This window comes from Apium graveolens, chromosome 3, assembly GCF_009905375.1.
Source record: "Apium graveolens cultivar Ventura chromosome 3, ASM990537v1, whole genome shotgun sequence".
NCBI lineage: Eukaryota > Viridiplantae > Streptophyta > Magnoliopsida > Apiales > Apiaceae > Apium > Apium graveolens.
In genome coordinates this window covers 3,541,046-3,556,067 of record NC_133649.1, presented here as the reverse complement: position 1 = coordinate 3,556,067, position 15,022 = coordinate 3,541,046, and the positions used below count along the sequence as shown (strand labels likewise).

At 32.7% G+C, this 15,022-nt stretch overlaps 2 protein-coding genes across 5 annotated transcripts; both read right to left on the bottom strand.

Moving 5' to 3' along the window:
- Window positions 1-742: 742 nt before the first annotated feature.
- LOC141711486 (uncharacterized) lies at window positions 743-9,760 on the bottom strand. Of its 4 annotated transcripts, none has more exons than XM_074513946.1 (10): window positions 9,698-9,760; window positions 8,404-9,606; window positions 7,541-7,702; window positions 4,593-4,893; window positions 4,331-4,436; window positions 3,641-3,706; window positions 3,080-3,200; window positions 2,381-2,484; window positions 1,714-1,775; window positions 743-988 (listed from the first exon to the last, which is right to left on the bottom strand). In XM_074513946.1, the coding sequence occupies exons 4-10, from the start codon at window positions 4,862-4,864 to the stop codon at window positions 880-882; spliced, it is 840 nt and encodes a 279-aa protein (XP_074370047.1). In that variant the 5' UTR covers window positions 4,865-4,893; window positions 7,541-7,702; window positions 8,404-9,606; window positions 9,698-9,760; the 3' UTR covers window positions 743-879. The 4 variants fall into 4 exon arrangements, with proteins under 4 accessions (XP_074370047.1, XP_074370048.1, XP_074370046.1 ...); XM_074513947.1 differs by having other exon boundaries at window positions 9,521-9,606; window positions 9,698-9,748; XM_074513945.1 differs by having other exon boundaries at window positions 7,541-9,606.
- On the bottom strand, window positions 7,526-11,423 carry LOC141713749 (cytochrome c-type biogenesis ccda-like chloroplastic protein 2). Its single transcript, XM_074517323.1, has 7 exons — window positions 11,327-11,423; window positions 11,170-11,192; window positions 10,987-11,085; window positions 9,698-9,828; window positions 9,521-9,606; window positions 9,393-9,424; window positions 7,526-7,702 (listed from the first exon to the last, which is right to left on the bottom strand). Exons 1-7 carry the CDS (start codon window positions 11,421-11,423, stop codon window positions 7,526-7,528), a joined length of 645 nt encoding a protein of 214 aa, XP_074373424.1.
- Window positions 11,424-15,022: the final 3,599 nt, after the last annotated feature.

Genomic DNA, 15,022 nt, shown 5'->3' with positions numbered 1-15,022 from the left:
TCGATTTCTAAAACAAATTATTAAGCTTTTAAATAAATATATTCAGGCTGCCTGAAAAAGAGGGTCGAGACCAAGAAAAAATGTTATTTTAGCAAGTTTATTACTTTACTGGGAGTAAAAATTTATTTTACCGGGAATAAAAATACACTGTATCCATTATGTTGGAACCGGAAAAAAATATATTATTTTAGCGAGATTATTACATTATCGATTATTATTTTATCGAGACTTAACTGTAGATGGCATTTGACAGATACATATGTGTAATATCCTATATTTTTTTAAAATTAGATTGATAATAGAATAATAAAACAAAAAGTATTAAAATTAGATAAAGATTAGGATTTAATATTAGATTAGACTAATTGGTCTAAGATCAGAATCTAATATGATAACTTGCTCATTAAAAAATAGGATTTTGTATCGTTATAAACTCGACTCTGAAATTTTCGAGTTTGACCTGAGTTCTTGTTGAATTGAACACATAGTCATCTCGAGTTGCTTAACTAATCGAGTTCAGTTTGTATCCGATTATGATTATGAACCTCTAGTTGTATCCGATTATGATTATGAACCTCTAGTTAAACCATTTTTTTTCTTTTTTCCCAATTCTTAGTAGTCGTGGACTCTTGTTTAAAAGAGTCGAAGAGACGAAAAAAAAAAGAAAAAAAAAAAGAAAAAGGACAGAACAAGGAACAACTGAACAAGTAGTAATCCTAAAATTATTTACCGGGCATTCACATATTGCAAAGTACTATTTTATATTGACCAAAATAAACCCAAAGTAGCTGTAATTATGAGGGAAAAAAAGTAGTAAATAATCTATTTCAAACTGAAAGACAAAATTCTTTCTATAGTATCTCCAGGGGGGCGCTTAACTCAAAATTTCCAACAAAAGGATGCTGAAGGAAGAAGGTTATTGAGAAGATCTTCATTAAGCTTTTCCGGGAAGGGTGGCATCCGCTTCATAAACTCAAGCTGATTTTGGCTGCATAATACAAATAATTTCTCTCAGTCGGAAACTAGTTTATTCACTAGTCAACATCCTCACAATTACTAAACCAACGATTTCAAGACTAAATATAAAATTCACTTTGACATCCATATCAAATTTTGATTTAATAGATGTCATGATTTGTGCCCCTTATAGGAGGAGTCGAGCGCTGGACAGTGAAAGAGACATGATCCTCAGTATTATAAGCACACAACTGATGACCTGTGAATACTACAACCTCGATATCTACTATTATGATTATGGCCCAAACAATTCATGGACACAAGGGGATCAAGACAGTGGATAGTCTCACTAATTCTCACCAATGTTCGTTACAACCTAAATTTAATAGATTATCTATTAATTGGTATTATGGTCATCCACTAGGTTTGTAATTCATATAATACTAAAAGCGCGCTAACAAGAATTCAAAAATTCAGTATTATTTTTAGATAGATGTACTGGCTAGGGCCTACTGGTCACTTCAGTTCTACCGACTATTGTGTGCTTCTACTTGTTGGTTAGCATCAAGTATACCAGCTGAATTCAATTCATATAGGGTTGACTAGAATAGCTGATAGAATCTAACCCAATATATTAAAAGGAAGAAACTTGTATGGTTGTTCATCAAGAAAACCATACAAGGCTGAATAGAATGTTAGATAAGGAGATTACTTCTTGAGGAGTGAAAAAAACATATATAAGAGTTATAAACATACTCATTAAGGACTGTTTTAATGTTGTTTCGAGCTTGGCAAAAGAGATTTATGTTATCATGGATCTGCAAAAAAAAGAGAGAAATTAGGAAAATGTCAACGCAAGTCCATGTCCAAGAATAAGTAATGATGCAAGGTTGATTTTTTTTTTAAAAAGAGCAAAATGTATATAGGTAACGGGGTTCGCACAAGTCCTCCAATAGTATGAACTAAGAACAACTTTCATATATAAAAACTGATCTCTATCATCACCTGGAGGATTATGTGTGGTTACTTAACTGATCCACACAATGATTTTTTTAATATCAGACATTCAATATAATTCTTTTGTGTAGCAGAAAGGTCTAACTAATTACCCTATTCACTGAAATATTTTAGGACCAAATATCCAAGATCAATTTAGAATATCACAAAGTAACAGTTAAAAATTAAAGAGGATAAAAGATGCAGATATAACAAATGTTCGCATGCACTATTATGGTTGTATCTAAGTAGAGATCCATGTTTAAGAAAGAGCTCCACATGTGCATAAGCACAGAACGAATTATAAATTTAGTTATCAATGTTATTAAAGATAGGCCAACCATTAACCAATACATATTACATATTTTAATACAAAATGAAGGTAAAAGAGACGTATGTCTAATACCAAATGGTAAGACAAATTAACCTTGAATGCTCTAAAGTTTGCAGAAATTTGATCCATAGCGTGAGCATTTTGTTTAAGAAGTTGAGCATTTCGTTTAAGAAGTTGAGCATTTGCACCATCAGTGGCTGTAATAAAGAACAAAACCAATATGTGACTACATTACAACGTGTAGAAAATAATGACACGGACATTTATAACAGGCTGCTGACTCAACCTCTTGGAGCAAGAACATACAACTACCATCTTAAAGGGATACTAATTTACAATGTGAATGTATGTTAATATTAATCAGACTTTAATATGTAGTACATACAATGGTGGAGTGGGTAGATTTATTTAAAAGTAAGTTTATCAAACCGAGATAAAGCAGGGCTGTATAAATGGAAGACTAAACCAGTAAATCATAGGCTCGCCTATGACGGTGAACCCATATCCTAAAATCGTTATCGTTAGAGTAACGATGAAGAATTATATATGATGGTCATCTTGGAAAATTACCGACCAATACTGAACAAAGATAATCTGGAAAATCATAGTAATAGACATGTAGAATCAGGAATATCATATCCATGGGAATTTGATGGGACTTTCCAAAAAAAAAATTATTTCATGTACTCTTAATACTAACAAGAAGCTGCTTCCTTATGGATGTCTTAACTATGAAGATTTGCACTAAATGGTGACTTCAACATGTCAAAATCCTAGAAAGGGTGTTCAAACCTTCATACAAGATGACATCACTGTCTGTATAGACTGTTGTCTGAGCATACAGAAGGCCACTGGATTGGTTGGTAAGATGAGATGATGCTTTAGCTGAAGCATCCACAACATTAACCTTTTCCTGGAGAGAACAAAATATAATTATTAACATGTCAATTTAAGAAAGACGATTCAACTACATTTCCGCCGTATCATCTCAACCAGGTCACAAATGAGATACTTCTCAAGTCCTACGAGAAGGTGGTAAATAACTAGACAACAGCCTTTCAAGTTGACCTTGACAATGGCATTATGTGTGTCCATGCACGTGCATACAAAAAGAGATGGAGTGAGTGAAACTACTGAACTTCACTTGTTCTTTTGGGATCAAGAGATCACAATGTGCGAATTATAGTTCCCGAAGTAATGTTTTTCTAAAAGTTGAAGGATATCTTGCCAAGCATTGTCATTTGTCAACCATTGTTAACAGGTCCGAAGCAATAAATAAAATATGTCATTAACCAGCAAAACTATATTTTTATCAAGAAATTACAGTTGAATTGCCATATCAACAGAATGTACCTTTTTCTCTTTGATCTTCCTTGAAAAATAATCATCATCTTTCCTCCGCTTTCTGTTCTCCTTTTTCTGAAATAAAAATTTATAGTTTTTACTATACTAATAAAACATAAATTAAACTGACACCATTCATGTCAAGTTTAATTGCTTATCACACCTCAGATCACAAATCATAACATATTATTGAGCCAATACTGTGTCTCTCTATTACACTTATTGTGGTATGTAAAAGATGATTTTCGGTGAACAACTTATAACTTAAAATTACAGTCAAAGTACTAAAGCATAGACCAACCGAAAAACTTGTAAGAAGGAGGATAAACACATAAAAATAAAGAATGGTCAATGCAATGTCCGAAATGCTAAAAGTTGGGTCTCTCCGCTCCACAGGCTGCCCAAAAATGCTACTAACTGTTGAAATACTTGGAAATAGAATGAAGTAGTATGTATATATGCATACGACGCCAAACTAAACCACAAGTTTCCAACATGGGTCCGGGTTACTTGCCTTAACTATGTGGCATTGAACTGGTATTGGCCTTGTCACTTATATGATTGTACATGTGTATCATAATAGTATAAACTTGGTTGAATTAAAACTAAATACTGATTGATAACTTAAGATAATGGTAATTAAAATAAATTTACTACATGTGAGATGATAAAAGAATTCAAAGAAGATTTGACACTTACATTTTCCTTTAACCATGTTATACGAAGTGAAACATCACGAGCTCTCTTATCATTTAACTGTTGTGCAACTTTTGCATATTTAGTGACACTGGATTCTGAAGCATATCTGAAAAATCAGATTACAAATTAAGCATCAATACATTTCATCCTGACTAGAACTGAAGAAATAAAACAATGAAGCACAGATTATTAGGTGAAACAAAAAACTTAAATTATACGTACAAATATATAAAGAGAAGGGGGGGGGGAGAGGATGACATACTTAACAAGCAAGTTTTGCATAAGGCAATCCTCTTCGGGGGGCCAATTCAAACTTATACCCGAATCATAATTAAGAGCAGCTATCGTGCGACCCAAGACATAGTTGTAGTATTCATTATCTACTGGAATAACACCATCAGCAGCACCACCTGCACCACCACCTGCATCACCAACACTACCTCCGGCAGAGTTGTTAACCGTTCCATTACTAACGGTCACGCCACCACCTCCTTCATTTTTCTCACTTACTTTTGCTATTTTACTTTCCGCCATGAACTCGCCAAACTGACAATCCTCATCCACTGTATATATATGTATACGTATATGTTTCAAATTATACAAATGAAAATGAGCGTACAAGAGGAGAAGGGGGGAGTGGTTTCTGTAATTTGAGACAACCAAGCTCGTATATTTGTAGTTTCTTTTCGTATTTTATTATTATAATAATCATGTTTATTGCTTTGGCAAAAAAAAATCATGTTTATTGCACTTGGAAGAAATAGAGAATTCGTTCTTTTAATTTTTTCTATCTTATCTCAAACTAATTATTTGCAATATGCACGTATGTCACGTTTCATCTTTATCTTTTTCCGCATTTCAGTTTTACCTACATCTTTTTTACTGTTTATAAGATAAAACACGCTTGTGGGATTAAAGATTAAAGATGACACGGTCAAAGATATGCTATTAATTATCTAAATCCAATCAAATCAAACAATTTTAAAACTCTTACTTAAAAGCTCGGGGGCCGAGATTTTGTAACATTCTCCTCCTCTCCGACAACGCATTTTACGGCCAATCAATACAGTTAGGAAGCTGAGTGTATAATGGCCGAAAAAACGAAGCCTCTCGAATATCAAAATGAAGTTATATTAAAGAAGAGGAGGACTAATGAGGACTGGGCTAGAAGGAAACAACAGCTGGAGGAAAGGGCTAAGAGATCGAAACATGATAATTTCATTATTAAGAAACCCGAACAGTTCGTCAAAGAGTTCAGAGACAAGGAAGTGGACCTCGTCCAAATGAAGAGAAGGGGGAGCCGAGTCATTCAACGTAAGCGAGCATTTGAGATACCAGAATCCAAGCTCCTTTTTGTGATACGCATACATATGAAAAATGACATGCACCCCAAAATTTGACAACTTATGTACTCGTGAAAAATGTTCAGTAGCGTCTTTGTGAAAGCAAATGATAGGATCGTGAACAATCAGGAAAAGGCATTGCAGGATAACAAAAGCATTACAGTGATGGTGGAGAGCGGACCCAGAATTTTATTTTAACTAAACATGGGTTGGGGTTTAAAAAAAATCCTAATAACAAACACAAAAAAATGAAATAAATGGAGAGTAAGCTGGCCTAATTTTGTTTTTTTTTCTCGAAAAGATGTTAATATTTTTCCGGCAATTTAAAAGAATGAAGAAGGTAATTAGAAAAAAATGAAAAGAGAGCAAGAATATAAGCTGCACAACTACAATTTTTTTATTTGAATTAGAATATAAGATATGCAATAAAGATATAAATTTTTAATGAAACAGGAGCAGGGCTTATTAGTTTTTTCAAGGACAAACAAAGAAGGGGGAAAAAACTCCAATCCAGGCAAATTAGTAAAAATGCCAAAATTAACGAGAAGCATATTATCAAACACTATATGTGCGTTAAATAAGAAACAAATAGGGTAAAATTCAATACATACATGAAATATAACCAAGAAATATAGATATTAAGACATGCATCCCTATAAAATTTCGCAAGTCATAGAACTAAGGACTTCACAAGTCATAGAACAGAGGACAACTAATATGTATAGCCTGAGATTTTTTGACCAGGGCTGCTTATCAATAGAACTTATATGTGTAATGGGCCACAAAATATTTCCACAAAGGCTGGAACCAACCTCAGCCCACCCTAGGGTCCGCCCCGGGAACCGTAGGGCTGAGACAATGAGTTTAAGAAGTTCTGGAACTCTAGCATAAAATTGTATGGTGTAATTGTAGTTTGCTATAATATTTTTGCCTTCCCTTTTTGGTTATGTGGATTAATTCACTTTCTCGCTTAAATTGGATGCTTAATCAACAGTTGAGTCACTATAAAGCTAAGTGAAGGTGCAGTATCAAAAAAAATAATTATAAGTCATAAAATCAAACTATACACACACACACACACACTTTAGTATAAGACAACTATGTGTTTTGTATTACGATAATGCTCAAGAACTGATTCAATGATATATATTTTGTGTTTCTCATATACGATTGAACTCAAACAATTCTTAAGATTAATATGCAAATGTATGTATATAAACAGATCTTTCAATTAATATAATTATTTTGTAACAGATATATACCTGAATCGAGAAATTTCGTAAGGTCGTCCATTGATTTTCTTGAAAGAATGCCAAAACCATAATCGCTAAAGAGAAACTGGTTTTCAATATTTTCCTCCATGATGATTACGTAATTCTTTCTGAACCTCAGTTGAGCATATGTTTTGTATATGTTTTGTATGTATTATATATTGTATAAATATTTTGAGACACAACCCTAACGGGCTAAATTTTTTCTCTAACATATATGTCAATTAACAATTGTGAGATTCAAAATTATAAGAAAGTGGAGAAAAAACAGTTAAATTTCCTTTTCTGTATAACATTAACAAGTTTAAAGGACCTCTATACGCTGGCAACTATAAGATATAAAATTATGAGAAAGGGAAGAGAAAAATAGTTGGTTAATTAACATATACTAGCACTTGGAGAGAGTGGGAACATATTCATCTTTCTAATTTGATGGTTCAGAGAAGATTCAACAGAACTTGATATTTAATCAGAAGCAAGACTTATATTACCACTTTAAAGCACCGTTCAATCCCAAACACCAAATTGGACACTTCAATAAGTGATGCAAAGGACCTTTTAGAAGCAGGCATACTCCTAGATTACGAAGCAATTACCTTTAGAAGATTTAAACCCATAACGACAGCCAGACTAGAAGCTTCCAATGGTAGTCCTTGTCCTACCTGCCCGTATGCCTTCCCAGCAAATGAAGCTGCTATACCAAGCAAGGCTAAGGTAGTTGCCAAACCCAATGCAAATGCCAAAGAATCTTTAACAACCTGATTACCATGAAACAAACTATTTAAGCATGAACAGGCTTTCTTGTGTGCAATAAAGCATTTAAATACTAAATATTATGTCCAACAAATGAATATGTCGTACCATGAGGTAATGAAAAATAGCTTCTCAAAAAGGTTAATTCCCTAAATAATCTAAATACATTAAAGCACGAGTTCCTAAAAACTATTCATTGCAAAGAATTAGAGCATGGGAGTACATAACAAAATCTACTTTCTTAATTTGTCAATACTTCTATCAATTTAGACGTAAATGGTGAAAAACATATCAAAACCATCCCATGATAAATATACTTGTTAAGGGATATACTTGGAATCAGTGTTACCTTCTCAGAGTGTTGTTTAAATTGATTACTTGAATTTTCTGACCATATAATATCATATACGTGCAATTTGACATTAGCATAAATTCAAAGACAGCAACACAAACAAATTATAGGTCAACTATCTGGCAACTGGAGCTGGTTAAAAAATGAATTAGCGACAATCAATATTTTTAAAAAATATATATGTAAGATTAACATGCACAAGTACCAAGAAGATTAGATATTTATTTTCAAATGAACCAAACCCACACAAGTCCTACAAAAACTTACTCTTCAAATGACCTGCTAGTTCTAACATATTTAATATTTGTAACCATGTACAGGTCAAAAGGTACCAAACTATGTAATTTCACTTACTATAACACCAGGATGATGTGATCATTTTTTTCTTCTATGCTGTCTCAAGTCATCCTTCAATCCATTACAACCACAGTTTCTAAAAAGTTCAGAAACCAACTACCTCCAAGTAAAATCTAGGGTTCCATCTAAAAATGAATTCATAATATAAAAGGTACAAAGTTTCGGCAGTAATATAAAGGTAGTAGTAAAAATAGCTTCCAATGACTTGAAATGCTTTCATGAATGTCTACGGGTAAATTGTGGAATATGCTTAATTCACTAAGCAGTGCTCTTTTAAGCAAAAAAATAAAAAAATCAACGTGTTGATATCTAAGAAGAGGAAACTATAGTAAGAAAACAATGACAAAATTCAACATTCCACGGTCTAAGAATCAAAATAAATGCATTGGGCAAACAAAAATAATGCTTTAACTGAAAAAGTAGTCTCTACACCTATGCAAAACAATTTTCAATATTGCAACAAGTATTCCTTCCCCAAGGTTTCATATAAAGCTTCTCTCGTGACTCAAATTATATATTTTTAGGTAATTGAATTATGTTTCGATCTACAATTTTGATGTATGGGGGAGGGGAATGTGAAAATTGAACTCTAGACTTCTTATAGCAATCGGAGCGGCTCAATTTCACAAAAAGCTTCACTATCTTTAAATTAAACCACCCACCTTGAGGCATATTTCAAATCAGAATGCCAATATGCACTTTCAGTTTAAACTGCCCAACTTAAGGCACAGAGTGACCTGTTCTATCACAGTGGGATTCCACAGATAATGCATCAAAGGTACATATCCCTTACATTATTTATATATTAACCGATGGGATCAGCTTATTTCAGTGCTTATAAACTAGTAATGAATTCAGAGACATACAAACCCTTGGTTAACATCATCAACATAACAATTCCAAGCTCTTAAGATTTAATTATCTACAATTTTCTCTACAAGTAAAAACTCACGAATTTCAGAATTTTAGTTCAGTAATTAATATACCTCAGCCTTGCTTTTCCCTGAACCAAAGGCTCCTGTGTAACTCAAGAATGGCCAATAAACAGGAAGCAAGAGAAAAAAGCAACCAAAGAAACCATCTGTGTGCAAATGTAGCATCAGCTATTTCTTACCTATGTAACCTAAAGTCAGGGGTAGTACTCTTAATGTACAAGGGGAGAGGCTAGTGACGAGGCCTGCACCAAATATGACAGTCAAACTGCAAGAATTTATGAATCACGCATGAGCAACTTCCAGTAACTATAATGTATATTAGCAATTGAACACTTAAAGACAACGAGGAACTTGACCTGGTAAAACTGAGAGCTGATAACTGGTACTGAACAGCTTCATTTGCCTGCTGCCCAGCTGAATATAGGAGTCCTCCAAACCAATCGCCAAGCCCGCCGTCGGCCAAAGTAAAAAGTGAAGCAGGTACTTCCTGACACATGGGAAAAATGTATTTATATAAGAACATACACAATAAATCATGCGCTAGAAAAACTTTAATGTGACTGCCCAAGAACAGGACCTACTTACTCAATTAAGTTTTGAAAAAAATTGATACTGAATATTGTTCTTCATAGGAATAACAGACAAGAAAAAAAGCGCATTTCCTCAAAGCCAATGGCAGTCCATATTGTCCCCATAATTTCTGAATTTTATTTAACCTCTTTGTACTATATATCCTGGTTCCTAAGATCTAAGGATCAGGTTTTTAAGATAATAAGTACAAATGTAACAATTATAGATATAAATCACAGAGTACAAACCATCATTTGAAGAAAAAATTCAATATGTGATTAAATAAAGGACTACAAGCTGTGATAGCAAGTAATAACAAGCAATCTCACCATAATATTTTATGTACTCGCAGCATCTGCTGTGTGTGCCACAATCAAACTTGCTTCCGAAAAAGATATAGATAGGATGAGCACATAAAAGCGAAAAGCGTGCAACAAAAAAAATTATATCTGGGAAACCGAAGACAAGTTGCAACTTGCAGCTTGAAAGTAACAAACATTTAGCTTCTTTCCTCAATAGCTCAAGGAGATTCAAATATATAGAATAATCTGGGTCTATAACTACACTATTAATATTTAACTGCAGGTTCTTAAATATTTGATCTGCATTGAAAGTCTTGTAGCTGGAAAAAAAACAAAAAATTCTAAAAAAATCCCCTTGTTGTGGCATAACAAGAAATACATGTTTTTAGTTATGTGATCATTGTGGTACTAGAGGAAGAGGCAAGAACAAGCCAATATGTGCTGATAAAGAGACCAAAAAGAAACTAAGCGTCTTATGGGAAAGGCGATCTATGGACCCCTAACTAGTAGACCAGAATTCAGTGTGAAATGCCAAGAGTTCAACAATCTATGATGAATTAACAATCCTAAGTTTCTGTTTGTGTAGAAATATGATACGAAATTAGATTTGTAAATGAATATATCGGAATACAGATAACAATATCCAACACATCCCAGCCAAAAGCACAATTATAGGCAAAAACAAAATCATCATAACACGAATTAAGGCTGCAAAGAATAACACCATTATTCAATCCCACTCAACGAATACGAATGAAATTAAGTGGCATCACCTGTAAAAGCTGTCGAACTTTAAGAATAGTAGTATCATGAATCGGCAACAATGGCATGGATTGTTTAAAGAGTGACTTATCATTGAAAGCATATACCCCCTATTGAAAACAAACCAAAAAGAGTTTACCAAATTAGCAGCCAATATGATAATAATAACAATAATAATATATAAAGCAAATTACTAAACTAAATTCAACTAATTGAGCTGCAGAATCACAATTCACAGTAGATGAAAAACATATGTTTGTATACAAGTAAAATCATAAATTAAGTGGGGAGAAAAAAAAATTAAATATTAGAACAGATAAAGTACATATGTGCGTATAGAAAGTGGTGTACCATGCGTGGTTGTACGAGGATGAAGTGTGTGAGTTGAAACGAATGGCGATTCGAGACGGAGACGACAAGTGTTTGCAAATTGCAAGTGAACTGACATTCATGTTTGCGGATTATAGGAAATGCAAGTTCGCAGATATAAGGTGCTAAAATTGGTCATTTTTTTTTAATAATTATCTTGATTAATTTTTTAAGATAAATTATTATTTTTTATCATTTTTTTCCGAAATACAATGACATGAGATATACAGTTAAAAATTCATAAATTAGTAACCTCGCATAATTAATAACTTTATAATCCTGTATCGAAATTATTGATATAAATTAATAATTTGGTAAATTAATTAGATAATAACTTTTTATTAAAATATAGGTCCCATAAATATATAAATTGATAATTTAATCTTATATCAAAATTATATGTTTATTCTAAGATTTATTTTAAAATAAGTCATCTTCTTTCTCATTTGCATAACATTGCTAATTATTTATTTATCATCCAATAATTCTGTCATTGATTTATTTTCGTCATGATAATTAATAATATTTTAGGCATATATTTTCACACGATAATCAATAATTTTTTTGATATATATATGTTCAAAAATATAAGTTAAAATATTGATAAATTAATAATTTATTAATTTATCGATAAATTAATTTTTTGATTAATTAATAATTTTCTCCGATGACTGAGGTATTAATTTATCGAGATTTACTTATATAAGGCACAAATTATTATATCATACCGGGGAATGTCTAAAGTTTCCAACAGTTTGCTCTTCTCTGCAATTTTGCAATGCCACGTTTTCGTTTTCTTTTCACAAATCTGGACTTTCCAAGATTCTCATATGCCACGTTTTCGTTTTCTTTTCACAAATCTGGACTTTCCAAGATTCTCATATTCAACGAGTTATATGGCGTTTTGGTCACTAAACTGACCGGAAACTTGCAGTTAAGTTATCCAACTCAAAAAATATTCAATCACATCATTTTACTCATAAAAATTTTCATTCAGATCACTCGTCATTACATTCAGTTAAAAACTTGACGGAATGCTGACTAAACTTGGTGTTGGCTTAGATAAATCCACCATGGCATGTACAATCAGATGAAGCAATGTTTTGGTCACTCAACCGGCTCACTTGTAATTTGGTCATCAAACTAAAGAAATTTTCATTCAAGTCACTGACCATTACGTCCATTAAAAACTGGAAAAAAAACTGAACGAAGAGCTCTCGTACAACCCCTCTTTTTTCTCTTAAAAAATTCTAGAACATATAAATGCAATAAATAAATGTATCAATATATTGTTCAATTCTCATATTAAAATCGTTACATATCTCAAAATATCTCAAAAAAATTAAAATTCTAAATATTTTGAAAATTGTTCTCAAAATTTTTAATGGAATTTTATTTCAAATCTCAAAATTGTTCTCTAATTGTAATATATAATAGATGATGTCAAAGATTACTGGTGCCGACAATGTCATTAGCAATCAGTTATATAATAGATGATGTCAAAGATTACTGATGCTGACAATGTCATTAGCAATCAGTTAAGATTGGGGTCAACCCTAAGTAAGTTGTATTATAACCTTAATCTGTAATTTATACTTGTAACACTTAATGTCTGTAAAATGTAAATGGAGCAGACTGGAGCATTTTTCCCTAAACAGTGTCAAGTCTAAGAATTCTATCTGGAAGAAGATCAAGAAGGTCATGCCTCAGAAGAATTATGAAGAAACTTGGAGTTGAATAATTCTGTTTGGTGAAAAACATTCTAAGTCAAGATCTCTACAAGTCACAGAATTAGTGTTATAGAGAAGTCATTCGAGAACTCAGAAAGACCTGTCGAGAACTTAGGAATTGTCTATCGAGAACTCAGGAAATGCTATTGGAGATATCGATAAGTCAGATACCCATTCGAAAACTCAGAGATATCGACAAGTATACATTCATTAGAGAACTCTAAGTCATCGATAAGCCAAAATCCATTAGAGAACTATGAGTTATCGATAAACCAAAATTCACTAGAGAACTCAGAGTTGTCGATAAGTCAAGTCAAGAATGAAGTTTCAGATATATCGACAAGCTAACATGCCTATCGAGATGTCGAGTTCTCTACAGCTTAATTGGAGATCTCGAAGTGAAGAAATTTCTCTAAGTGCAGAATTGTAGAACAGTTCAATATTCAAGGTTGCAAATCAACAAATAATTCACACAGCTGAATTGACAAGTCTACAAAAAGCAGCTAGAGATGTGCAAGATTAATGGTAAAGATTAACTGACAAAGGAAGATTAAAGTGAACACGGGATGCTAAAGATATGCTAAGCCAGAAATGGAAGATCTGTTTTTCTATAAATAGAAATGACAAGTGACAGTTTAGAAAAGCTAATAGCATGTCTTATTACACACTGTGTATGTTGTGAATATGTTGTGTACTTGATGATTACCTAAACAAAACATCTAAGTAGATTTTACTTAGTGAAATAATGTAGCACTCGACGGATAAGAATTATAGTCCCGACTGATAACTCATTATAGTCCCGACGGATGATTAACTTATTATCCATCGAGTGAGTAGCTTATGTAATAATAAGTTTGTAGCACAGTGTTGTATGCACCTTTGTATAGATTCTGAATTAGCATATAAGTCATGTTGACTTTAACTAAATATGCAGAATAGGTTGATTAACTGTACATAAGCAATGTCTTGTAATTCTGTATAAGTGAAATGAAGTCAAGTGCCAAAATAGCTACCAAGGGATGATTAACAAAGCTTCGACGGATGATCAAATGACTATCAATGGATGTTTAACATAGCAGTCGACGGATGATCAATCATGTCATCGACGGATGATCTGAAAGTCGACGGATGATCATATCAAGAATTCAAACATCAGTTGAACAGTGAAAGCTGACACACAGCCGTTGAGTTGGATATAAATACACTGTGGAAGCCCATTAACTGGGTAATAGAGGACGAAAAGCAGCAAAGATCAAGACTGTTAGATTTTATATTTGTTTAGTTCTTTTGACTTTGTAATCTTGGTATTATATAAACCAAGAGAGTAGAAAATAGAAAAATGACTGAGATAGCTAAGAAACAACAACAGAGAAATCTTTGTAAACACTATCTTTAGCATTTCCTGTGTTCTTAGCAGTTCTATTTTGTGTAAGCAGCTGTGAGCATTTCTGCACACAGAGTCCTCTCGATATATTAAATATATCTCTGGTGGAATTGTTTAAATCCACCAGAAAGTTATTAAAGACTCTTGTTTTTAATTACTTATGTTTTGATTCATTCAAGTTTACATTCCGCATTGTGCTAATCAAAACAAATATATCCATAATCGAGTTGAACATTTTTATTTCAAGAAAAAGGTTCAAGAATTCCATTCAACCCCCCTTCTGTAATTCTTGCTATATTGTTAAGGGACTAACAGTGTAAACCAGCAGTTAACTGAGTTATAAAGTTAACACTGGTCCTTAGTCAGTTGTAAAAATCAAGATAAAAAATCTTGTATTCTCTCTCAAGAAAGAAGCTAAGTTCTAAACCAAGAACTTAGAGATTTTGTAGCAAAACACTGCTTGATTTTTAATATAAAATTAAGTGAGTTTTGAAGATCTTTGTTTTACATATTTGCATTGTTATTTATGTTTAACATCTATTCTACCAAATCATTGATAACAAC